The 23,879-nt window shown below is 51.4% G+C and overlaps 8 protein-coding genes across 8 annotated transcripts; 4 read left to right on the plus strand and 4 right to left on the minus strand.

Annotated features, from left to right (window-relative positions):
• Positions 1-1,379: 1,379 nt before the first annotated feature.
• On the plus strand, positions 1,380-3,621 carry GT037_004828 (zinc finger domain-containing protein; the record flags this gene model as incomplete). The annotated part of the gene is made up of 3 exons (XM_038929875.1): positions 1,380-1,842; positions 2,141-3,057; positions 3,184-3,621. The coding sequence occupies 3 exons, from the start codon at positions 1,380-1,382 to the stop codon at positions 3,619-3,621; spliced, it is 1,818 nt and encodes a 605-aa protein (XP_038788147.1).
• A 1,280-nt stretch (positions 3,622-4,901) lies between these two features.
• Positions 4,902-6,459, plus strand: GT037_004829 (uncharacterized protein; the record flags this gene model as incomplete). The annotated part of the gene is made up of 4 exons (XM_038929876.1): positions 4,902-4,971; positions 5,020-5,064; positions 5,118-5,398; positions 5,449-6,459. The coding sequence occupies 4 exons, from the start codon at positions 4,902-4,904 to the stop codon at positions 6,457-6,459; spliced, it is 1,407 nt and encodes a 468-aa protein (XP_038788148.1).
• A 471-nt stretch (positions 6,460-6,930) lies between these two features.
• Positions 6,931-12,587, minus strand: GT037_004830 (uncharacterized protein; the record flags this gene model as incomplete). Its single annotated transcript, XM_038929877.1, has 4 exons — positions 6,931-8,025; positions 8,076-9,465; positions 9,907-10,040; positions 10,191-12,587. The coding sequence occupies 4 exons, from the start codon at positions 12,585-12,587 to the stop codon at positions 6,931-6,933; spliced, it is 5,016 nt and encodes a 1,671-aa protein (XP_038788149.1).
• Positions 12,588-14,063: 1,476 nt separating this feature from the next.
• GT037_004831 (uncharacterized protein) lies at positions 14,064-16,247 on the minus strand (the record flags this gene model as incomplete). The annotated part of the gene is made up of 5 exons (XM_038929878.1): positions 14,064-14,514; positions 15,225-15,509; positions 15,562-15,744; positions 15,800-16,112; positions 16,160-16,247. 5 exons carry the CDS (start codon positions 16,245-16,247, stop codon positions 14,064-14,066), a joined length of 1,320 nt encoding a protein of 439 aa, XP_038788150.1.
• Positions 16,248-17,081: 834 nt separating this feature from the next.
• GT037_004832 (uncharacterized protein) lies at positions 17,082-17,903 on the minus strand (the record flags this gene model as incomplete). Its single annotated transcript, XM_038929879.1, has 1 exon — positions 17,082-17,903. The coding sequence occupies one exon, from the start codon at positions 17,901-17,903 to the stop codon at positions 17,082-17,084; it is 822 nt and encodes a 273-aa protein (XP_038788151.1).
• A 1,087-nt stretch (positions 17,904-18,990) lies between these two features.
• GT037_004833 (mfs general substrate transporter) lies at positions 18,991-20,436 on the plus strand (the record flags this gene model as incomplete). The annotated part of the gene is made up of 4 exons (XM_038929880.1): positions 18,991-19,299; positions 19,348-19,652; positions 19,699-20,299; positions 20,356-20,436. 4 exons carry the CDS (start codon positions 18,991-18,993, stop codon positions 20,434-20,436), a joined length of 1,296 nt encoding a protein of 431 aa, XP_038788152.1.
• Positions 20,437-20,462: 26 nt separating this feature from the next.
• On the minus strand, positions 20,463-21,878 carry GT037_004834 (uncharacterized protein; the record flags this gene model as incomplete). The annotated part of the gene is made up of 1 exon (XM_038929881.1): positions 20,463-21,878. One exon carries the CDS (start codon positions 21,876-21,878, stop codon positions 20,463-20,465), a length of 1,416 nt encoding a protein of 471 aa, XP_038788153.1.
• A 988-nt stretch (positions 21,879-22,866) lies between these two features.
• On the plus strand, positions 22,867-23,556 carry GT037_004835 (uncharacterized protein; the record flags this gene model as incomplete). The annotated part of the gene is made up of 1 exon (XM_038929882.1): positions 22,867-23,556. One exon carries the CDS (start codon positions 22,867-22,869, stop codon positions 23,554-23,556), a length of 690 nt encoding a protein of 229 aa, XP_038788154.1.
• Positions 23,557-23,879: the final 323 nt, after the last annotated feature.

Below are 23,879 nucleotides of genomic sequence, written 5' to 3' on the forward strand. Positions count from 1 at the left end.
TCAGAGGACCATGTCACGCCATGCCACGGTAGCCTTGCATTGCGGTCGAGCTGTGATATGACGCACCGCAATTTGGAGCGGTGGTTAGTCAGGAAAACTGTGCATCATCGAGTCCCGCAGTGACGATGTCACAACGTGACGATGAGAAACTCGGTGAGGTCAGCACGAAGAGACGGCCTGTTGGGGAGGCAGTGCAGCACAGACTGAGCCCCACGACGACTCGCTTAGCGACCCCGTTGCGGGCAATGGTCTAAGATTAGCAGTGTGTTCATGTCCAATGAGACGTCGTGAATCTGCACTGCCGCGTGCTAGCGTCACCAGCCACAGCTCGTGCATGACGGTCCGAGCTGCGGGCAAAGCGAGAGGATCGCGTATCAGATGCGCTAAGGGCCGCCTGGCTTGTGGAATGCCAGGACAGGACCTGTCCCCAGTCCGCCCATGGCTCCCCGACCGAAGCGGTGATCGAGCGTGCGCTTTCTTCAGGGTCTATCCCTAATCCGCTTGTCTTTGCCAGATGCAGCATGACGGCTCCCACGCTCTGCACGCCCACTCGCTGACGTGCTTCGACCCCTCGTCACTTTCGGCATGGCTTGCTCTGTTGGTGCGTCGACTTGCGCAAACAGGGGTCGGGCACACCGCGACTCCCAAGGGGTTAGTGCTACCACTGAGCAGTCGGGGCGCGCGATCGAGGCGGGGACGTGAATTGACGGCGGTCGGTAACTTCTGCCTTCTTTTATTTTTCCTAGCGTGGCCTGACCGTTTCCTAATCTGCCACACTATGCCAGAGGTCCAAGCTCGTAGGGCAGTAAAGCCTCCAGGACAGGGGTTTGGCCTGCCGTCGTATGGCTTCGTGCACTGTTTCCCGCTGGGGGCCACGGCCGTCTTGACTCTGGCCTTATGTATAAACCAACTTCGCCCCCCCGAGGCATCGTCCTCCATCCAGGCCTATGATCAACGCAAACACTACTTCGTCCAGACCTCTTCCGACGCCTTGGTTCTCTCTTCAGCACCATAGTCCTTCCCGCTTCTGACTTGTCCCTCGCTTCAGCCAGCCGCCGCCAGGACTACTCTACAGAGAGGGACGACGCCTTGTCACTCTCGTGCCTGGATGCAGTAAAAGATCTACAAAGTTTCCACGCCTTTTGAGTTATCGCCGACTCATACGACGACCTTAGAATTGGATCGGCACCTCCTCCGGGAAGGTAAGCTTTCCCCTGTCGGTCCCTTATAATCTGCGCTAGCCCTACCAACCAAACACCAACGATCCCATCGCACATGCTCAGTGCTTATGCTGACTCCATTTACCGATATAGGCATCTGCTGCAACTCGACACTCGATTGTTCCAGTTTGCTTTGTTTCATCTCTCACATTGTTCATCATGGTTGACTACGCACAATATCCACCGAGCATGCCTCACGACTTTGAGCTCTACTCCGGCAACCAAGAACAGCATCTGGATTTTCACCACAACTTGCCTTACGTGCCTGCCTCAACATACGCCATGGAGCACGCCTTCAGCGCCTCATATGACCACATGGCTACCCTCGCAGAGATGCAAAGGCCTCAAGACCTGCAATACCATTACGATGCCATCGCACAAGGTGTCAAGCCTTACCAGTATCAGACCCCTGCCAGCTCTCCCCACTCAACTTCACATTCTTTCCACGAGCAGCCTCCCATTCTTTCTGCGTCTTCTGAATCCGGTGCTTCAGTGTCGTCTTCCGCCATTGGCTCCCCATCACTTGTTCCACATTTCAATGACTCGTGGAGCACAATGGGACTTGGGGTGACTACTGGATACGAGTATCCAGGAATGGTAGCGACAGATAAGTCATATGTGGGTAAGTCAACAGTTCCCTTACCAACGGCCTCTTCTTCTTCTCCTTCTTCTTTCATTGCATCGCCTACGTCGCCAATCTACAAGAGGCATGTTTTCAAGACGCCCACGACCCCAGCTTCAGCCACTTGGTCCTCGAAACCAAATGAACGGAGAAATTCTCTTTTGCCGCATGGCTTCATGCGTGATATGGCATCAACTAGTTCTCCTTCTGTCATTTCAGTTTCACAATCTTCTCAACTCTCTCAGACTTGTCGGTTGCCTCCCAATGCTACAGATGATGGAAACTAATGCAGTACAAGCAGATCCTAATCTCATTCAGCCATTCGCATTCGCGCCTCAGAGCCCATACCCTGAGATTAGGACTACCCCATCTCCTTACTTCCCCATCATCGAGCAACCACCCTCACCAGCTCTCTCTCAACTCTCTTCCCACAGCCAGCGCCCCGGTTCGGCACGCATCAAGAAGGGTAGCGCCAGCCCCTATCTTCGTACTCAGCAATACCAGCCTTACCCCCAGTACAATGGTCAACGGCGAGGCTCTGTCAACTCTCTTCACTCGCACCACTCAGGCAAGAGTGGAAGCAGCTTCGACAACGACGAGACCCGCGAGAAGGGAATGTGCCCACTACCAGAGTGTGGGCGCGTCTTCAAAGACCTGAAGGCACACATGCTCACCCACCAGAACGAACGACCGGAAAAGTGCCCGATCGCGACCTGCGAGTACAACACCAAGGGTTTCGCGAGGAAATATGACAAGAACCGTCACACGCTCACGCACTACAAGGGCACAATGGTCTGCGGTTTCTGTCCAGGCAGTGGTTCAGCGGCTGAGAAGTCATTCAACCGCGCTGATGTCTTCAAGAGGCACCTTACCTCTGTTCACGGCGTGGAGCAGAATCCTCCTAACAGCCGCAAGAAGAGCCCATCAAGCCGCAAGGCTTTCGGTGGCTCGCAGCCCAACGTTGCTGGTACCTGTTCTACTTGCTCGGTTACTTTTGCCAACGCGCAAGAGTTCTACGAACATTTGGACGATTGTGTGCTGCGTGTTGTACAGCAAACCGACCCAAGTGAAGCCATCAACCAACGCCTTCTTACCTCCGTTGCAGAGGATCCGGACGTCACTGAGACTCTCGATCGCAACGGTCTATCTAAGAGCATTGAGTACACAGTACCCAACTATTCCGAGGATGACGAAGATGACTACGAGGAAGAGGAAGTCGATAACGATGATCACGATGACGCCACATACGGCTCCCGTCGCGGCCGCTCAGGCAAGGGAGGCATCAAATCCTCGAAGAAGGATTGACAACTAACACATTCCCGGGGTGTCGGCGCAACGCAGCACGCCGGGGATGGTAACCACCTAACAAACCACCTCTCCTCTTCTCGCATCCAAAAATCCGGTCCTCGCGCTGGCCTCACCTTCTCCAAAGGCGGCGTAGCCATCACCGGTTCTGGACGCAAGAAGCGCAAGAACTACCCGGTATCTTGGGGTTGCGCTACCGATAAGATGAAGATGAAGAAGCGCGTCTTGTGCGTATATGATGGCCAGAGAAGGCTATGGAAAGATGACATGATGCTCGACCAGGAGTTCGAAGTACGTACAAAGTTGCCTGATGGCAAGTCATACGTCACAGACTTGGACGTCCAGACCCTCAACCGCGCAGATGCCCTGCATGGCGCCACAAGGGAAGAGAGAGGCCCCTGGATGCCCGACAACATTGTTGGAGGCGTCAACGGTGTAGGTATGGAGCCCGCATCGCTGGACTGGGCTCTCTGAGCATGATTAGAGATACGATATTTTGTTTTTGTCATGAGCGTTTTGAGCGTTTTGAGCGATACGGATGGGACACATGAAAAAGGTTACACAGCAACCCGCACACAGACATGGCTCCATGAACGAACGAACGAACATGACCAACGAACTTCTTTGCTGTACTACCAAGCTTGTAGTTTTGCTTTGCTTTACTCGATCGATACCACTGGGACTTTGCTTTCGGCTGTCGGCGTTTATTGTCAAAGGAGATGTAATGGACGTGCTGGCCGCGAAGATATAGTTTCTGAATCTATTGACTATCACCATGATTATATTCTTCCGCTTAACCCTGTGACTCCTCCGAAGAAGATGTGATGTTATGGACACACTGACAATAGCTTGGTCGTACTCTTTTCAATCGCGGAGGCATTCTCTAGAGCTGCGAGGACGTCTGATGCCACTCGCTTGTATAGAGCTGACATCGACCACGCCTCGGACCTGCGTCGTAGATCTCCCAAAACTCCGGTCTCTGGAAATTCCGGCTGTCATAGCCGTCTAGAGTAAGCTGCCACATTTTTCCGATGAGCTGTTTATCCACGGGCGGTACCCGTTTCCCAGGTCTGGATTCTGGCTCAGCCACAGCTGACAATGTGTGTGGGCAAAGTTTGGAACGGACGGGCCATGCGCTCGATACCGGAATATCGGGTTGACCCAAGCGTGAGGGTGTGCTGTTACGATGTGTTGCTTTTTGCAGCAATATTTAGTTATTATGGTGGCGTGTCGGGGGTCTTTTGGTATGTGCTTGCAGTCGGCGCATTGACAATGCATGAGGGTATCGAACGAGATTTGTTTTGGTACCCAGATAGGTGTCACAAGCAAGCTGGATCTAAAGGCTTCTGGACCCAGCTGGTTTGAGCGTAACAAAATCCCAAGTGTATTCAGGGTCGTGTTTCAACAACACATACCTTAAGGTCTCTTTTGGCTTTGACCAAGTCTAGATCCAGTGCCGACTTCAGAAGCAACACAATTCATGCATTGATAAGTTGGAAACCATGCAAATTGGAATTGCTAGAGAAATGTTGGATGGATGCAATGGAGGCTACAGGCGCCAGTCGTGACTCCGCGTTGTGAATGGGTGAAAGTTGAGACCCGTGTGCTGCGGCTTAGTCAGCCTCCCCGCTGTGGGGGGAACCTGGGAAGGCAGCAGCGACCTAGACAGCCGTGACAGCTTGGAGCTCTATCGACTCTCAGCATTACGCCGCAACCACACCCTCACCCGTCCGCACACAGTACGACACCGCGTCATGGCGTCGAATATCGAACAATCGCCATTCTTCCAGGAGCAGAAGTCGAAAGGCGAGATCGTTGTCAAGGGTATGACATAGTCGATGTAACATTGGCGCGTGTCGCTAACTCCGATAGACCCTCCCAAGTTTGACCTGGAATCGTACATTGCCAATTACACCGGTAAGGCTCTCAACATACTGCTTCGGTTCTCTGGGCACTGACAGATCTTATAGGCTACACACGAATCGATCGCTTGCACCACATCGGCGCCCACTCGCCATACCTTGCCGCAGACGCTTACCGCCTCGCTATCGCCGAGGCAAAGAGGGGAAAGAATGTTGATCTATACACAACACTGGTAGAACAGTTCAGCCGTATAGCACCACAGGACCCTGCGTCTGTGACAGATACAGCATGGGTTGAGAAGAAGACGCGGGAAGTGCGCGAGGAGCACGACCGACTAGAGCATGAGCTCAAGTCATACAAGAACAACTTGATCAAGGAGAGCATACGAGTACGTGCCGGTGCGGAATGAACCTGTGCTTCTTCGCTAACTGCCTGTAGATGGGCAACGAGGACCTCGGTCACTTCTACTACGACACCGGTGACTTTAGTAACGCACTCAAGGCTTACATGAAGATGCGCGAGCATTGCACCTCGCCCAAGCATCTTGCAGACATGACCCTCCGCCTCGTATATGTTAGCATCGCACAAAAATCATGGACAAATGTATTGGCAAATCTGGCCAAGTCGGAAGCCACTCAGATTAAGGGCGATGACAAGGCCAAGATGGAGCCCATCATTTCTGCTTGCAGCGGTCTATGTCACATGGCTACTGGCAACTACCGCGAAGCTGCGACAGCGTTCCTTGGTACATCAGCGGCATACTTGACCGCAGAGCCAGCAGCGTACATTACATGGCAGAAGGAGGTCATTTCGGGTAACGACATTGCGGTATACGGTGGTCTTTGTGCGCTTGCCTACATGGACCGCAGCGATTTACAAAACAAGGTGCTTGCAAACAGCGAATTTCGTAACTTCCTTGAGCTCGAACCTCACATTCGCCGCGCTATCACCCTCTTCTGCAACTCCAAATACAGCGCATGTCTCGAAGTGCTCGAAGGCTACCGCAATGACTATCTCCTCGACGTATATCTGTCCAAGATGCTGAACACCATCTACAGCCGGATCCGGACAAAGAGCATCGTGCAGTACTTCATACCCTTCAGCTGCGTCACGCTTGACGAAATGACGTCCAAGTTCCCGCCAGCGGGAGGCCGGACCATCGACGAAGATCTGGAAGAGATGATTAACCAGCGTGTTCTTAATGCGCGCATAGATCTGGTCGACCGCCTACTCATCTGTCCGCCCACAGACCCCCGCCACGACGTACATGCCGACGCTCTCAAGATGGCCGAGGAGTACGACCACACCCTGCGCCTTCGATTAACGCGTCTCAACTTGCAGGCAGCGAGCATGGAGATTTCATCAAACAAGTCGAATGAGAAGTCATCTGGTATGGGTGGAAGCATCGGGGACACTTTCCGCGGTTTAGGTCAGAAGATAGGGTTTTAGGAGACACCTAAGATGACCAGGGAAAACAACGACGACGTCAAACACGATGAGATGATGGATGGGGATTAGGGCAGGATGGAGAGTTTGCGCGGCTGGCATTGCAAGGCGTTTTTGGAGCGGCATGGCGTACATATACAGGCTGGGCAGGGATATCAAGCGGCATTCTGGCGTTGGAATGATGAGGCATTGCAATAAGCGGAGCTGTCTAGTACCAGATAGCTGAGTCAAGACGTCATGCAGAAGCATAATTATACCATGGTCATTCCTTCATTCAAATTCGTAACATGCGTGTATATAATGTGCCAATCTTCCCGCAGATGGAAGAAGATATATCTTGGGTATCTAGAATTCGTATCGCTGAAAGCCAAAATATCCTAAATCATGATTTTGCGCCAATGTAATAGCAGCCATTTCCTCATCAACTCAAGACAGTGGTGAGTAGCCTCGTCATATGACCAGGCTACCCGATCCTTATCTAAAAATGCCTGACCCTCTCGTCGCAGCCCATTGGTCTTGTTGTGGTTGTTGTGGTTGTTGCTGCTGCTGTTGCTGTTGTTGTTGTTGTTGTTGTTGTTGTTGTGGTGGTGGTGACGCACTTTGATATCCGTAATACCCAGTGGGTGCCCATGCAAACTCCCCAGGACGTCCATACGAATTATTTACATCAAGGGTGGGCGCCGGTGGCTGTTGAGACTGTGTCTGTGGTAAATGCGCGTTCGTATGTGCTGACATGCTGTTTTGCGTCACCATTGGCTGCGATGCCATGGGATTGACTGGCAGCGTGTTCTGCGGCATGGGCCGATTGAGCGTGCCATACGGAGAGTGGTTGGAGTGGTTGGCTGCAAAATAGTTTTGATGTGTCTGAAGCTGTGTAGTTTGCATTTGTTGGGCTGTCGCTGCCTGGAACTGCTGTTGTGGAGTCATAGACTGCTGTGAAGGCCCAATCTGCTGCGGCGGCTGCTGCTGCTGCTGCGGTAGTTGTTGCGGTAGTTGTTGCGGCGGGTTCTGTAGGCGCTGTTGGGGTGATTGGCTACCCATCTTGTAGGCTAGCTGTTGTTGTGGGCTTCTCACGCCGTGCGGTAGACCTTGATTGAGTTGTTGCAGTTGTTGACGGTGGTTTGGTATTGAATGTTGACGTTGCGGTTGCTGCTGAGACACATGGGGCAACGTCTGTGACTGCGATACTTGTGATCGGTGACGAGGTTGTTGCGGGACTTGTACTGGTTGCGGCTGTTGTTGAACATGAGTTTGTTGTGGTGGTTGCGGAGGCGGAGGCGGCGGCTTTTGTTGGACTTGGGATTGTTGCGAGCGAGGTCGTGGCGCCATTTGCGGCGTCTGGATTGGGGTAGTCGAAGCTCGTTCCCGAGCCTCATAATGTTTCAGCTTTGCCTTGGTTTCCTCGAGCTCCTTCATGATCTTTGCAAGCTCGGATTCGCCAGCGGGATGAGCTGCCGGTTCAGGAGCTTGGGTAGGTGGTCGCTGGTCCTCGCCACTCGCTGGCTCAGAGTATACACACAGCCGTCTCTTGTCGTTGCATGTCGAACATATGGGCTTAATGCCATCACACTATATACATCAGCTGCTGTTGCTTGAACGTCCAATTGTTTGTATCCTACCTTGGTCTTCTTAGCCTTGCAAACATCGCAACTGTTCCTCGGCCGCTTCCGCTGTGGTGCTGATAGTGATTGCGTTTCAACATGTAGTGTAGGGCGCGGCCCTGGGTGAGGCTTTTGCGGGGTCGGACGAGGTGGTGGAGGCGGAGGTGGTGGAGGCTCAATGAGCGTGTGCTGCGAATGCGTGGGCGGCTCTACCTGGATCAGCTCTAGCAACATACGCAGACTCTGTTGTCTCAGGTCGCTCTCAATCGTGTTGGATGGCCTTGGAGGCTCCGGCAGAGGGTCGGATCGCTTCTTCTTGATCCTGGGCGTGTCTGGATCCTCACTGCTTAGCTGTCTCGAGCGGCTTGCGAGCCTAGCCAAAGCCTCTGGGTCATTCTCCTCGAGATACTTGCGCCGCTTGGAGTCTTTGCGTGGGGGCGGGGCGCGTTCCTCGTATGTCTTGTGTATGGGCACATGCTTGTAGAAGACGTCGAGTGTCTGCTTGGTGGCCGAGAACTTGATGGACAAGACACCTTTACAGTCGTAGACGGGCTTGGTGGCACGTTTGCCCAACTTGGCACCCTTGCCGTTGGCAGCGCGGTCCTTGTTGAGGAGCGAGTCGTTGCAGTAGTAGGAGAAGCGGAAGCTGTCGTCCTCCCTGCTGTTCCAACAGTTGTGGAAGCTGTAGCGGTATCCGTCGATCTTCTGTATCGTGTCGACGCAGCACTTGGCGACTGCCCTCTGTTTCCGCATCTTTTCCTTGGGGTCCGCTGTTGGCTGCAAAGCCTCTCGTATGCTCACGGCGGTTTTCTGCTCCGCCGGCTTGGACGCGCCATGGTTGGGCTCGATGGACTCGGTGAAGTTGTGGCCCAGGGCGAAGTCGGTGTCTGAGAGGGACTGGTACTGCGAAGGGCCAGCAAAGTGTGCGGGCTGGTAGCCGGGCGGCGCATGGCTGTATTGGTGTATGGCGTGCGACTGTTGCTGTTGGGGCGGCGGCGGCGGCGGCGGGTGAGTTGCCTGTTGAGGCTGCTGCGATGGGGTCGGCTTAGGTGGTGAAGGGACGGCAAAGGACGTGTCGATGTCGAAGGCGAACTGGGCTTCGGTGTGCTCAGGCTCTTCTGGCGGGCTTCTTAGGTATTCGCGTAATGACGTCTCGAATTGGTCGGGGGAGCGGATGGGGCCGTAGGGCACCGTCTTCGCGAGCGCGTCTCTGGGCTGCCGTCCACGCGCGAGTTGCACGGGGGCCTGGGGCCAGAGAGCCTGGTCGTTGGCATCGTGGATACTCGTGGGTTGAGCATGGGCAGCGGCCATGTCAAAGTGGAGCCCGCCCCCGACCAGGTTTGGGGTAGTGAATAAGGAGTTTTTGAGATAGCCGTCTACCGAGACCGTGCAAGCCTTGGCTCCAGCCCTAGACGCGATGATCAACACTTCATGGCCAGTGTGACGGGCGGCTGGAGATGGGCTAAACACGCAAGGACACGGCAGGGAGTGAGCCAAAGTACAGAGGGCAGCAGTGCAGCAGTTTCAATGATTCAATATACTCCAGCCGCCATGAGAAGCACGGGTGTAGGCATCGGAGCGTGCCTAGCCCGATGACGCACACACCCAAACCCGCATCAAATCTCCAGGTTGACATCGCCCTCGCTCCCACCCTTTTCCGCCTTGTCCTATAAGCTGCGGACTAAATACTTTCGTTATCCCACGGACATGTTATGACATCGATACTATGAGATCGTTGTCCTCAGATCTGAACTTCATCCCACCTCCCATGCTTACGTGACATCAATACTATGAGATCCATGTCCCTAAGCCCATACTTATCTCTACCCGTGTTTCTATCCCTGCATACCATATGACAATATTCGCTACTGTTACCACGTCTAACGTCCAACCCCTGTCTTCAACCAATATGTATTCAAAACGTTCCTTCGTCCTGGCCACTCTATCCTTCTCTATCTGCAGGTTGGGCAGGGCCTGCTTCATCTGTTGAGCTATTCAGAATATGTCATATCATCCTCGGGGGATGTAGCCTGGACCAAACGAAGAGAAAGTATGAGGAATCTGTGGGTAGCCTTGCTGTTGCTGTCCAGATTATCTGTGCGCCTGCGAATTGTCGCGCGGTGCCGAATATACCTGGAGTCCATTGGGAGGACAGGCAGTTGGGTAATGTGTTCCGAACCCCGATCCATGAGCTGGTGAGACGCCGCGTAGCGTCATGTAGGGCGCGTTTCGAGGTGAGCGTGTAGATTGTGGGCCGGTGAATGATGTACCTCGACCCTGCTGGAAATTTGACCCGGCATAGCGAGGACCAGTAGGAATAGGTTTTTCGTGGCCTGGTAGTGAGCCTCCGGGCGTGAAGGGTGGCGCGTCGGGGTTGATCTGCTTTCCAGGGGCAATAAACACACTGGAGCTCGAGTTGCCCTGCTGAGAGTTGTGTGTCGTGGTCGCGTCGGCCTCAGACTTTGCAAGGGTAAAATGCTCATCCGAGCATTCATCCTCCATTGACCTCGTCTCGCAATTTGGAACATGTTTGTCGAAGAAAGCAGTGTTGTACTTGAAGATCTTTTTGCAATGACCACAACGTACAGCAAGCTCCCAAAAAGCCTTGCAAGTCTTCAAGTGATCGTACATGTCTTTCTTCGTGTACCACTGAAGACAGAGATTGCACTTGGTGTGCTCGACCACTTTCCCGCTCTCCAACGTTCGATCTTCGTGGTTCTCTGCCGGACGTACTATCCCAATGCTGCTGAACCTAGCATCGAAACATGGAAGCTTCAGCTCACACACTGCGTCATCAAAGTAGGTGTTCTTTGAGTTGATGTCTCTCCAGTGACTGTGCCAAAACTCACGCTTCTTTCGACGGGGGATGTTCAGTTCGCCAGACAGTGGAACTGAAGATGTCATCGACATTTGTGACAGCTCTTCATTGCTCTCAACAGTGATAGCTTGTGAAGACGATTCTGGCGTACTAGCTGGGTAAGCCTCCTGCTGTAAGCTATCTTGCTGACTGCCTTCTGTCGAGCCAGTGGTACTGTGGTTGGGGTCGTCATCGTCGTCAACCTCACCACAAGTCTTAGAGACGCTTTGCTTGCACAATTCGCTGACCGTCTTCTCCTTCTCAAGCTGGAAGATCCTTTCTTTAGCAGTCTCGAGAGCGATGTTTGCTTCACGCGCCTCTTGGCGCAGAACCTTAACGGTGGCCATCTGCTTCTCTAGGTCTTCCTCAGCTTTCAACAAACGGGATTTATGGCTAGTGTTTTGCCGGTCGAGCTCATCGATTTTGTTAGACATCCGTTGTTGGGTACCGTTAGCAGCAGCCTCACTGGCTGCTAGCTGATCCACAAGCTTGGTCTTCTCGGCATCTGCAGAGTGAAGCTGTTTGGTAAGATCGGCCATCTCTAGCTGGAACGCTCGTAACTGCTTCTGAACTTCAAGGTCATGAGCAGCTTTCTCATCTTGGAGAATGCTGACAGCCGACTGTGCTTCAGATAGCTCATCTTGGAGTTGGCTCTTTGCTTGCATCTCTGTGCTACGGTTCTTCTCCAAGACGGCGACAGACTCTTCGAGACGCTTGATGATCTCATTACTCATCTTGGTGTTCTGACTTCCCTCCAACTCTGCTTTTGCTAGATCTTGGATGAGTTTATTAGAAAGGGTACTGGATTCAGATAGTTGCCCTCGGAGCCGGGTCTTATCTTCGTTGGACATGCGCAGGTCGTTCTCCGCCAACTCAAGCGCAGTCTCAATCCTGAACTTGGAAGCCGTGACATCATCAAGCTGTAGCTTCAAATGTGCTATGAGTTCTCCATCTGTGATTTTGGAGGCCTTGAAATGGTCGAGCTGTAGCATCAAATATGCTATCAGTTGCTCTTCGGTAAGCCTCTGCGATTGAGCCTTTGTGTAATTCCTAAACTTCTTGTATAAGAAGATAGCCCCTGTAGCCACAAGGCCAGCTGTAGCAAGGCCGAGAGCACTACCGTTGCTGACAATGCTAGCATTCTGCGCTTGTGTGTCGCTCAAAAGATGTGTGGTAGTGTATGGTGCTTCCGAAATATGTGATGAAAGTACCGGAGTAGGTGTAATGAGATGTGACGTCGTTTGGTGTGCGTGTGTACCGTCACTGCCAATATGATGGCTGATAGTGGGGATGTTTTGCGTGGTCTGAAAACGTCTGTTTGCGCCTTCGGTGTCCATGCTACTAAGAATATCTGAGAGTTCTGGGATGTTTGTACGGGCGGTGATCTCAGCGGTAGAAGATAGTTCTGGCTCCGAAATTCCAAAGATCTGGGTTGTCGGATGGTCAGGGCTCATACATTCATCAGGTGTGTACAGACCTCTCCCTAACTCAGGCGCGGCGAGGTGTGCTATGAAATGGTTGAGCCGCTTGGTATCGATGTCGATTGGAAGCCCTTTCTCGTAGACAGTAATGGCTGCTAGACCCGCTGCGGCTGTGGCAAGGAACGGCTTGATGACTGGATGGTTCCAATTCTGCAATAGAATGGCCAGCTGTCTGCCGTTGAGTTCTGCCATGTTGCTGTGTACAACTGCTGCAAGAACAGCGATTGCTTGGGTGGTACTGAGCGAAACGTTGGTACGCGGGCCAGTGAAAATGAGTCTTAGGTGCAATGCGGCCTGAGTTCTAGCTTGACTGTCGTAACCAACCAAACTGTGGTGGAGTTAGGAGAATAGTACGTAGGTCGGGCGGAGTGGAGATGGGCGTACAAGATTCTTCGTTCGCGGTCGCTTCACTGTGAACGAGTGCGGCAACAGATTTGTCGCAGTGACCTATATAACTCGAATTGATGGGCTGAGTCGCAGAGCGGCTGGATTTTATCGTGGGTCCAATTGCGTAACAAGAGAAGAATAGGTGGGAGGGTTCTTCGGTAGCTGGAGCGGAGGGAGATCTTGCTAGCGCTTTGCCAAGGACAGAGTGGGTAGAAGTGTCACATTCACTAAGGATTGGGAAAGCCCACGGTGATGTTGTCCGATTCACCTCTAGGAGGATGCTTTGACGATATGTATTTCCAGGCGCTAGCTGCAGTATGTCATCGTGGAGCTTCAGTCGTGGATAGAAATTGTTGGTTTGGGGATCTCCTTTCTGTTCTACAGAAAGGTTGGTCTGAAGTTGCCATTGCCTTTGTAAGCTTTCACAATTCACCACAAACACTCTGATACCAAGAGGGAGCGGATCCGAGAAGCCATACAGACATCGCCTATTTCACCTTTCGTCTTTCATCGTCTAACCCCCAATATTCATAGTGTACATCGGCTAAACACTAACACCAAAGGCAGCCAAGTGACTTGAAAGTGAAAAGGAAGAGCAGAAACATATGTATGTATGCAAAATAGCACGTTGAGCAGTCTGGAAGTAGATGGGTGTACGAAACACCTTTAACGAAAACGTCTTGTGGCGACTAGACTGCGGGAGAACGCAACTACATCACGGGAGCTGACAAGATTTGATATTGAGCAAAGAGAGACACTGCGTACATAAGAAAGAGTGCAGATATGTGCGATGAGAACTACACGAGGAAAATGAGCGATGATGCGAACAATGCAGACTGAACGGGTATTCTTCTGACTGAGTGAGTTGACGATACGAAAATGGCTGCGGCTCTTACTGCTGGGATGTCGTGGAAAGGGGCCAGCCGAGCTCGAATTGCTAAGCTCTTCTCGAGGAAGCCGACAGGAGCGGAGAGCCAGGGTGAGAGCATACTGGCACTTTCATCCAGTGTGACTGTTCTTCAATGAACATGTCTTGTTGACTGGGGGCAATCACGTAGAGGATGTCTTCCTGGAGCTCGTGGTATAAACTTCAATGTAGTCGTGTTGATCCACTGTTTGTATCGATGCTTCAGCTGCCGAAATTCGAAGTGAATTCAGGAGGGGATATTATCGGAACAGTGTCTGATGAAAGCGACGCCCGCAAGCCTCGTTATATGCTTCGAGAATAAAAGGTGTCGACGTGACAAAGTCTTCTGTCCTCCTCTTCCAGACTGTGAACATCTACCAGTCATCATCACTATCCTCTCCTGCGATATCTCCTCCTTTGATCCTATCCACTACCCTCTTTACACCCTTCTCCACACTCTCGCCCTCAATTGCACAGCCTTCATGCCAAACGATGGCATCCATAACGCCGTCCATGAACCACATCAGCGTCGGCACGAAGCTCACATCCAACATATTGCCTAGTTCTGGCAGCGAGTACATATCGAAGCAATAGATGTCGACGACGTCGTACTGCTCGTAGGATGTTGACGGGAGTAGTTTTTGAAGGGCGGTAGCAACCTCATTAGTTGTTTCGTCTTCGGGCCAATAGGCTAGTAGAACAGTTTTTCCTGCTGTGGCCTTGATGCAGGCTGCATATTCGGCTATGTTTGTGATTTGGGAGAAGTGCGCCATGGTGATAGGGTCTTGGTGGTGGTTGGACGACGGTGCAAGGAAGTTTATGGATCTAGGGCTAAATTATTAGCTAAGCTTTGGCTAGTCGTCTTCAAGGGTCCACCCGATGCGCCCACCCACGCTCTTCCGAATGGCTAGCATACTGCCTTCCTCGCATCTTCTCTTGCGTAACAAGACGGGCCTTAACACGGTGCGCGGCTGAGTTCCGCTCCAATCGTTTCATCTCGACTGCAGTGGTGATATGTGAGACTCTGCGACGCGTCGCCGGTTGCGACGAAAACATCACGTCATACACAAGCTACAGTAGCAAGGCTGTGTGTGCACCAGTCTGTAGGTCAGTATTTGGGGATATGCCAGCATTGCATCTATACGCACCGGTCGCTGACAGACAAGCAGCTGTAGCATAATTTCTCTTCGAAGCATCCCTAGTACCTCAATCCTCCCGCTATCGGATACGTTACGCGCGATAACTATCTCACCACATGCCGATGCAGACATACTGCATCGAGCGCGCTGTCACCTACCATTCGAAAACTACCCTATCTGATCGGCATACAAAGGGTCATGCTCAGGAGCGAGAGATAACACAATACTGGTAGTGCAAATGACGGCATTCTGAGATGCCTAGAGATCAGAGCGTCTTATGCGACCTCGCTGGATGAATATGAGAACACTGGTGGCGACTATTGAAGTGGACATGTAACAACTTCTGCATTGTCTTTCGCGAGAGTCCGTTGCTCTTCCCCGCATCGCTTTGCCTACTCAGCACCAACACCTCGCGTCCTAGTAACAATACTAGTCACAGTACTGGTTCTGACAACTGCACTACTGACTGTCCTTGTGACCGTAGTACTGGCAGGTCCCTTGGTAATAAAGCACGAGCAAGCCGACGAGATCTCGCCAGGACCGAGACCAAGCGAGATGTGGATGCCACCGGGGAGACCGAGTGAGATGTCGAGTTGGCGCTTGCGCACTGGAAGTTCAGCGGGGCAGGCGGCGTCATAGAAGGTGTAGGGAGACATGGGGTTGTAGTTGGTATTTTCCGCCCTATTGATACAGTCAGTATGCGGCAGCACTCTATCAAAGGGACCAAACTTACGCAGTGACGTCGAAGAGCATGCAGTTTGCTTCTCCGTAGCCGAAGCTCTTACACTTACTATCAGCCTTGCAAAGCGCGCTGCAAGCATCGAAAGTATTCTTTGTGCCGCTAGACTCGAAGTAGTACGCTGGCGTGGTCTTGACGTACGCGACAATACCGCAGCTCGGAGCGGCTGTGGGTGTGCTGCAAACAGATCAGCTTTCTGCAGAATGCGAAAGGTCACAGCTGAACGACTTACGGAGATGGGCTCGAAATGAGGGTCGAAGACACTACTGTGGAAGAAGGCTGTACAGGTGTAGCCGACGATGATGGCTTGGGCGATGAAGACGACGACGGTGGCGAAGGAGATGAAGATGTTGACTTCGATGTTGGCGTCGGTGTGGGAGTAGTTGTCGGCCGGATGGTAACTGTAGTCTTCTTGGTCGTGGTAGTTGTCGTGGTGTAGCCATTGGTGACGGTGGCTGTTGCAGTCCCTGAACGAAGGATGTTGGAACAGAACAATGCCGCCTCAGACGTATGCCCTTCAAATCCATCGAGACCGCAATCCTCAACTAATCATGCGTTAGTCTACCCTTTTCCCTAAGGGAGCAGTTCATACCATCCGGATACCCCCATTGCCTTCTTTGACGACCGGACGCTTCCACGCTCGCAGCAAGAACTGCAGCAAATGCGACGGAAAACCTCATACTGGCTTTTTCAGACGCCCTGATCAATGCGGAACTTTTGGGTGGGATGGATTGGTATCAAAGTTGACGCTGAGCACGACTGTCAGCTGGTAGAGTCTCTACTTATAAGCAATATGTAAAAGCTTCCACAGCAGAATTCTTACACTAAATAAAGCGGCTGAGCCGTATGTTGCATCTCGCATTTCATTTGCGATAGATGAAATGCGGGCTTCTTGCAGCCTCGGTGATCTGGCTGGGGCAAGATGGGCTAGAACGCGTACATTGCTGCTACCATAGTAAATGAACACGAGAATATGACCGCCTCCCGCCGGCAGATGTTGTTCGACACATGTTTACTGAGCAGAGGTTTACGCTAGTTTCTGCAGCCAGACATGTGGCTTTCCCGGTGCTATGGTCGAAGATTGAGTTGTCCAATCAAAGACGCTCTTGAAATTGAGACCGAAATATCGAAAAGTATGGGGAATTAGGCTTAAAGTAACAGGCGGACAGGGCTGCCGTAGTTGGGCCCATTGTCCCTACACATCCCGGCAAAATACATCTGCGTCTGGCCATAGCATGGAAATCGCTACGCAAAAATAGCGACGATGCCACCTAACACAGGAACTATCACTAGGTCTCTTCGCTAGCGTACGTACCAGATCTAGCCTCCTGGACTCAGGCGATCTGTACAGCTTTGCACCACCAAGTGTGGGCCAGATGCTCTAATCCATCCGCGCCCTTTACCCAGCCTGGACCAGACCGGCGCGGACGCGACAACTTCGCATGACGAAAGAAGGGTAGAAGAACTTGGTTTGAAGGTTTTCATACACGCCCAACAAGGTAATTCTATAGTAACTATTCTAAGCGAATAACAAACCACAGCCGCTTCGTGTTGTCCAAATGAAATTTCAAATGGTCTCTGCTTAGCGGCTTGAGTTTGGCCTCGACGTTGAACTTGATGCCGAGATCATCTCCTATTTCTTTCCACATTCTTTTGAAGCTTTCCACGTTATGCCGATACATTGTGCCTGTAGGGCCATCCTTCTCGAGAGGCTCAGTGGCTCCAACTTGACGACCGAGTATCATCGAACCCGGCTGTGGACGTAGCAACACTACAACGGCTTTGGATACTTCGACTTGTTTCTCGTATCCCCATAGGTGGAAGAAAGATCCAGCATAGATCATATCGATTTGGCCTTTGACATCCGTAAGTGCCGACTTGGAATCGAAGATGTCCGCTACTAAGAACTTGGTCTTGAGCTTCGCTCGATCGCGGAATAGACTGTAGCCTAGTTCGATGAAATCCGGCTGCAAATCGCAGCCGTAGATGTTCTCAGTTGGAGCGCCGTCGTTCGCAAGCTGCCGAATAGTCTGACCGAAGCAGCAAGCCATGTCTAAAAGCTTCTGACCTTTGCGTATGCGTTCGACAATCTCATCGTACTCGTCGGGCAGCTCGGAAAAGCTCGGCTCAAGGAATCGAAACTGTCCTATGCAAGGATATGGGTGAACCTTCCAAGCTTCATCACGGAGTTTGATAACATGGTCTAATACGTCATCGGATGGGATTTCACTCCACGATTCCAGGAGCCGCCGGGTCTCGGAAGGTATATGATCGTGTGAAGGGTTCTCTTCGAACCACGAAGGAGCTGTGATCTGAGCGTTATTGACTTGAGACATGATCGTAGAACACAAATGGTTGATGAAACTGGATGGACGGGTGTGTTGGTGTGTTGTATCTTAGTGCTAGCGGCAGGGTTTCGCGCTAGTGCTTATTTCCGAGCCCACGCACTGCACCTTCATCCCTTGACTTTGTCTCAACTCAACAAACCACAATCTCGCCTGTCACACGCACGACATCACGTATCGCTCTCGCAAAAGCTGAACAGACCAGGACTTTTGCACTGCTCCGTGTGACAAAACATCCAGATTGAAACTGTTCTCGAACCTGCGAGACTATACTTTATAACGACCATGCAAGTCCTAAAGCATATCGATTCAGCCATTGTATCTACTCATCGAACGGTATTGAAATGTATATCGCCCACTGAAGACGTTCAGGAGCCTGGACGCTACTGCAATCTCACCAGTTGCACTATGTCTTGTCCACGATGTTTGATCTCGTCGCCAGAACAAATTATTGGCTTCCCCTGGATCATCAGTCAAGACATAAGTGGAACTGTGCTTCGCATAACCCAGTAGGATTCCGTCATTTGTATCACGAAACGGTCAGCAAGCTGATTGGATCCACTCTCGGCGGATCAATACTGCAACCGAAATGACATATCTCTTGTTGTTAAAAACGTCATTGTTAGCGAGTCTGACGAAGGCCCGCACGTATGGTTTTCAGGGTACATCCGGGATGTACGTACCCACCTGCTCCGTTGCTACGTTGTCGACAGTCATATTCACATCGATTTCCGACCTATCCATCGTGACAGCAATATTTCCATAGCGATCGCCCCTTCCCTTTAACGCTCTCAGGACTCACGAACCCACCGTTTTTAGACGATCTATGACGACCATGTACATCCAAGACAAACAGAAAGAAGATACATGGGGAGTATGGGAGGGAAGGCTGACGTGAACGCAACCTTCCCTTCCGGCGTACTCTTACACAAGCTGGCCAGCTCGGCACTCACTGTACCTTTTTTGCGTTTCCAAAACGAACAGTAGGTAGAAGGGACCATATATAATGATGCCCGGGGGCAGGTGAGATACATCGGCTATCTGTTACGTCTAGCCCATCAGCCATATCATCTACAAAATGCCGGAAAAGCTTCCTAGCATCCCTGGACGCTCCCCTTCTCAGAGCACCGAGAATACCGAATCGAAGAAGCTGCAAGAACATGATGGAGGTCATGCAGCATGGCTCACGGTTGCGGGCTCCATCTTAGTTTACTACGCTTCCTTCGGAGTTATGAACAGCTTTGGCTTCTTCCAGAACTACTATAGTAGTGACTTCTTGAAACAGACGCCGCCATCGACTATAGCGTTTATCGGGACGCTCCAAATGGCACTCATGAATTTGCTGGCTGCTCTTTCTGGCGCTCTTTGTGATCGGTATGGTGTTAGGGTAAGTATACTTCACAAGCTTTACTTGCCTAAGACTCATAATGCATAGTACCTCTATCTTGGCTCAGGCACTGGTACTGCACTGGCTCTTGTCATGCTGTCGTCCATACATCGTGGCCAATTCTGGCTGGTTCTCATGACACAAGGTTTGCTCATGGGTCTTACTATAGCATTCGGTGTACAGCCAGCACTCACAGTCGTGGGCCAGCACTTCAAAGAGCGGCGCGCTTTGGCGATGGGGCTTGTATCAACAGGGTCAGCACTTGGCGGCATCGGCTTCCCGCTAATGTTCGAGCAACTCCTACCGAAAGTGGGCTTTTCAAATTCGTTACGCCTAGCTGCTGTCAAGATTGCGTACGTACCAGTGCTCTACAAGTCGATCGTCAGCTAACCATTGAAGTGTTTGCTACTTCATCGCTTTGTGTACCTCCACAAGCAAGCCTAGCGGTAAGCCCGATCGCAAAGATTTCGCGTCGCTTATCGATTTCAGAGGATTCCTTGACAGGAGCTATGCGGTACTATGCATCGGCACGTGGTTTGCTATTCTCGGCCTTTGGATTCCCGCATACTACCTTAAATCATATGCCAACGCCGTATATGCTGGAAACACTGTTAGCAAATACTTTTTGTGCATGTTAAACGGCTCCAGCATCGTCGGCGCAACCTTTGGCGGGTTCCTAGGAGATTGTATCGGCCGATTGAACCTACTATGGCCCATTACCTTTGTCTCTGGTTGCCTGTGTCTCTTTCTCTGGCTACTCAGCACTTCCATGGCGACCCTCATATTCTTCGTTTGCGTATACGGCTTCTGCACTAGTAGTGTGACTGCTCTTCCGCCCTCGGTAATTGGCCAGATCACATCTGACGATAAACTCGGAGCCCGCATCGGTGCTTTCTATAGCGTGATAGCTATTGCAAGTCTCATTGGTACGCCTATTGGTGGTTCCCTCATTACGGACGACAAGGCAAAGGATGGATACCGATGGCTGATCTCGTTCTCAGTAGGCTAACTTTCGACTATTATCGCACAACCACTCTAGTGACTAACAAGCGACAGGGAGCTTCGCTCATCACAGGATCAATCTTCATGCTCGTCAGCCGCCGATTGCTTGACAAAGACCTCGGGAAAAAATGGTAGACGTGTATTGTCCTCAATACTCAACCTTACATAGAGCTCGGATGCACGACCTTTCTGCATAGCACCTCGCATCGACACTTAGGTGGCCAGAAGTCGTCTTGAATGATCTCTCGCTCCTCTACACCCACGTCTTCTCTTTCAACACCGGGTCCAACACTCTCTCTTAGCTCTACGCCTCCCACGTCTTCCCTGTATAGCTCTTCAAGCTCCTTGATAGTTATCTTCAGACCTCTTTTAGCACATGCAAGGAACTCGATGAATCGTCTCTCCTCTTCGTTATCGATGAACCCATGCATCTTAAATTTCTCCAAAGGAGCCAACACCTTAGCCGCTCTCTCAAAAATGAGTCGATGCAGGACTCGAGGGCAGTTAAAAGGCTCGCCATAGAAGAGCCTAACTGGCTGTCTGTAGTCGTCTTCCAGAAGGCCTTTGGCATCGGGTAATTTGATGATAAGCTCATTCAGATATGGAAGTCGCTCAAAGACTTCATAGTCTAAATGATACGGCTTCCAGTGCTGTGAAAAAGATCCCGTCGTGACCTTGAAGAAGTGTAGAGAGTCCAGAAAGGAGAATTCAAGGTACATCTTGCGAATACCATGATAGAAAGTGGCATATTGGCTGAGATGTGGGTATATCCTTGGAAACGATTTGTACAGATTCGCCAACTCCCAAGTCTTGTCATCGTGTGGAACGCCGTTTGGCTCGATCAGCTGACGGTGCTTACCCAATCGGCGGATACAGCTCTTGAAGCTATAGAAGTCTCTGGCTACAATACAAAGTCCATTGCTATAGGTCATCTCTTTGCTTCCCACAAAGCACAAACGTAGACAGATTGCGCGGACTTGGTGTGAGACGCTGAGGAGTGAAGTCCATTTGTCGAACTGCCCGGTGACTTCGGGTGCGCCTTTAGATTTTTTGGCTCTCGATTTGTTGGACATCGTTGGCGGTGGGGAGCGATGCATGCAGAATTGGATGATCCGCTCTTTCAGCTCTGTTGGTAGTCGCATCCAGCTGAAGATCTGGCTGTTGGCACTCCACCACTGGAACATGACTGCGTCGCCCACTGGCTCATCACGTGTCGGGAACTCGATGTCGAGGAACCATTGCAGTGATACGAATCTATCTTTTACGTAGACCTCCACATCTTCTCCGAACACCCATTCTTTTCCGCGCTTCTGGATCTTGGGCCGACAAGCAGCCAGGACTGGACTGATGCCGAAGTTATAGAAGCCGACGTAGAGCATGAAGTTCTGGTTAGGTTCGGCGAAGCGCTCAGGATTATCTTCGTGAATTGCTTGGCATACCTCAATTGGTATATCAAAATGATTCGCAGATTGGAGGCGATACTTGAACACAGATTCTCGGACTTGATCGACGAATGGATGCTGAACTGACAGGGGCGCTTGCCACTCATTGAGCGAGATCTTGAGTATGGCGTTCATTTTGAAACTTAGACGAGGTATATATTGTAGCAGTAGTGCCGGTTTGTTGAGCTTCGATCGTCTGCTCATAGTATTGGAGGAGAGTAAGTGGTGTTCAATTGTTGGTTCAATGACAAAAAGTGTTCGTAGCCCTGAAACTGCTTACAACTGGAATTATACATTGGAGGGGATGCAAACTGCAACGAGACATTTGTACAGAGCGAGACTGCAGGTCGAGTCGAAGGTGAGGTAAGTCTGTACTGGCAATAGCGCTGGATGTTAGGCAATGACCCACACCGCACAATCACTGAGTTATATACGAAGTGAGAGGAGCGGATAAAGCTACTGCTTTCGTATCTCTCTGTGCTTTTCAGGCAACGACGACCAGTAATACACTCCCGATAGCGATGATGAAGGATCGTACAAAGCCTGCGTGAGAAGCCTGAAAGCTGTCCCTCTGCAACCAAATGCATTTAAAACGCCTTTCAGTCAATTTTAAATGAGACTGAGGCTTTTATCACCCTGGTCTGTTCTCTAGTACCGATTGTCTATTCGGTAGTACGACATCACGGTAAGTACTCATCGTCACACAGCGAATCCAAGACTTGATAGGTTCTATTAATCTGTTGAAATGAGTTCAACCAAAGTATATGCAGAGCCTCGAAAGGACATGCGCCTCAAGATGTAGATCCCAGTCGTGGTTCCCTCTGTCTCAAGACTCATCTCAGGCGACCGAGCTACCAAGCTGTGGGATAGAGCATCCATTGTGAATCTCTATCAACATGAGATGAATTGTTCAGAAGCGCCTACCTTTCGGCACGGGCCTTACCAATCCTCCGTTTGTACCCCCAGAACGTCCCACGGTTACACATTATTCCCGACTCATTTCACCAATCAGGTTGTACACGGATAAATCCTTCCGCCTCTCTCGTGGCCGCTACTCTTATCTCCCTACTCGCGATTCCCACTTGAACCGCTTGGTGAGCAACGAAAACCTGAGACCGCCGCGATGAAGATACTGGGCTTCTTCTACGCCGTCTCTGGCGTACTCGGCCTCACCTTCACCGCGATCACCACCGGATGTACCAAAGAAGGACTGTATTGCCTAGACTTCTCTGGAGCCAACAGCGATGTCTTCAGAGTCCTCACATGCAAGAATGGCAACACCCAGGTCGTCAGCGAGTGTCTTGCAAAGGAAACCTGCATCGACAACCCCACACCGCACTGCACCCCAGAGAGCAGCCCTCGGAAACCATCGCTCGTCAGTTCTAAGCCGGTCCCTAACAGTTACGTTTGGTCAACCACAACTTTGGATACGATGTTGCCAACCCCGCCAGTGTTCCCTCAGGTTCCATCCACGATCGACGACCCCTCCACCAGCAGGACAATTACCAACCAGCTAGCAGCGCGGCAAACCCAATCGCCCTTCCGCATCCTCATCTTCCCACAGACAAGCATACGCGGAAAAGGCACTTCATTTGACGTCGATGGTTGTATCCGGCATTCCGAAATCCCGTGGCCCATCCGCTCCCTAGTTGTGGAACGTTACTTCGAGTGCATGTTTTGGGATGGGGACGACTGTTCAGAAAGAACTGGTCCGCGGCGAAAGGAGGGAAGCGCTACGGATCGTAAGATGATCGGGGATGTGAAGTTTGGTTTTGAGATTAAGAGTTTAAGGTGTCATGCTGTTCTCGGCTAAGTTAGGAAAAGGTCTGATGAAAACATGTTGAAAAGGATGGATCTCAGACGCAGAATTGGATCACGTCAGCAAACCTCGAGTTGGGCGGGACCGAAGTATGTGCATTGATGCGTCAATCATGTTGTGATCTATTTCGTAAGGAGGATACGGGATCGCCAGCAGTCGGATCTTTTCTCCTGTCAGCAGTCGCAAGGAAGGTAGCACCAGACCACTTACACCATCCAATCTCCAATGGCAATAGCGATTCGGCACCTCTCGTCCATGACGGTATTCTACAACACCGGGGTATATCTCGTAACCTTGTCTTCCAATTCTCTCCCCCC

The sequence above is a fragment of the Alternaria burnsii genome (assembly GCF_013036055.1).
Source record: "Alternaria burnsii strain CBS107.38 chromosome Unknown 698, whole genome shotgun sequence".
Classification (NCBI taxonomy): domain Eukaryota; kingdom Fungi; phylum Ascomycota; class Dothideomycetes; order Pleosporales; family Pleosporaceae; genus Alternaria; species Alternaria burnsii.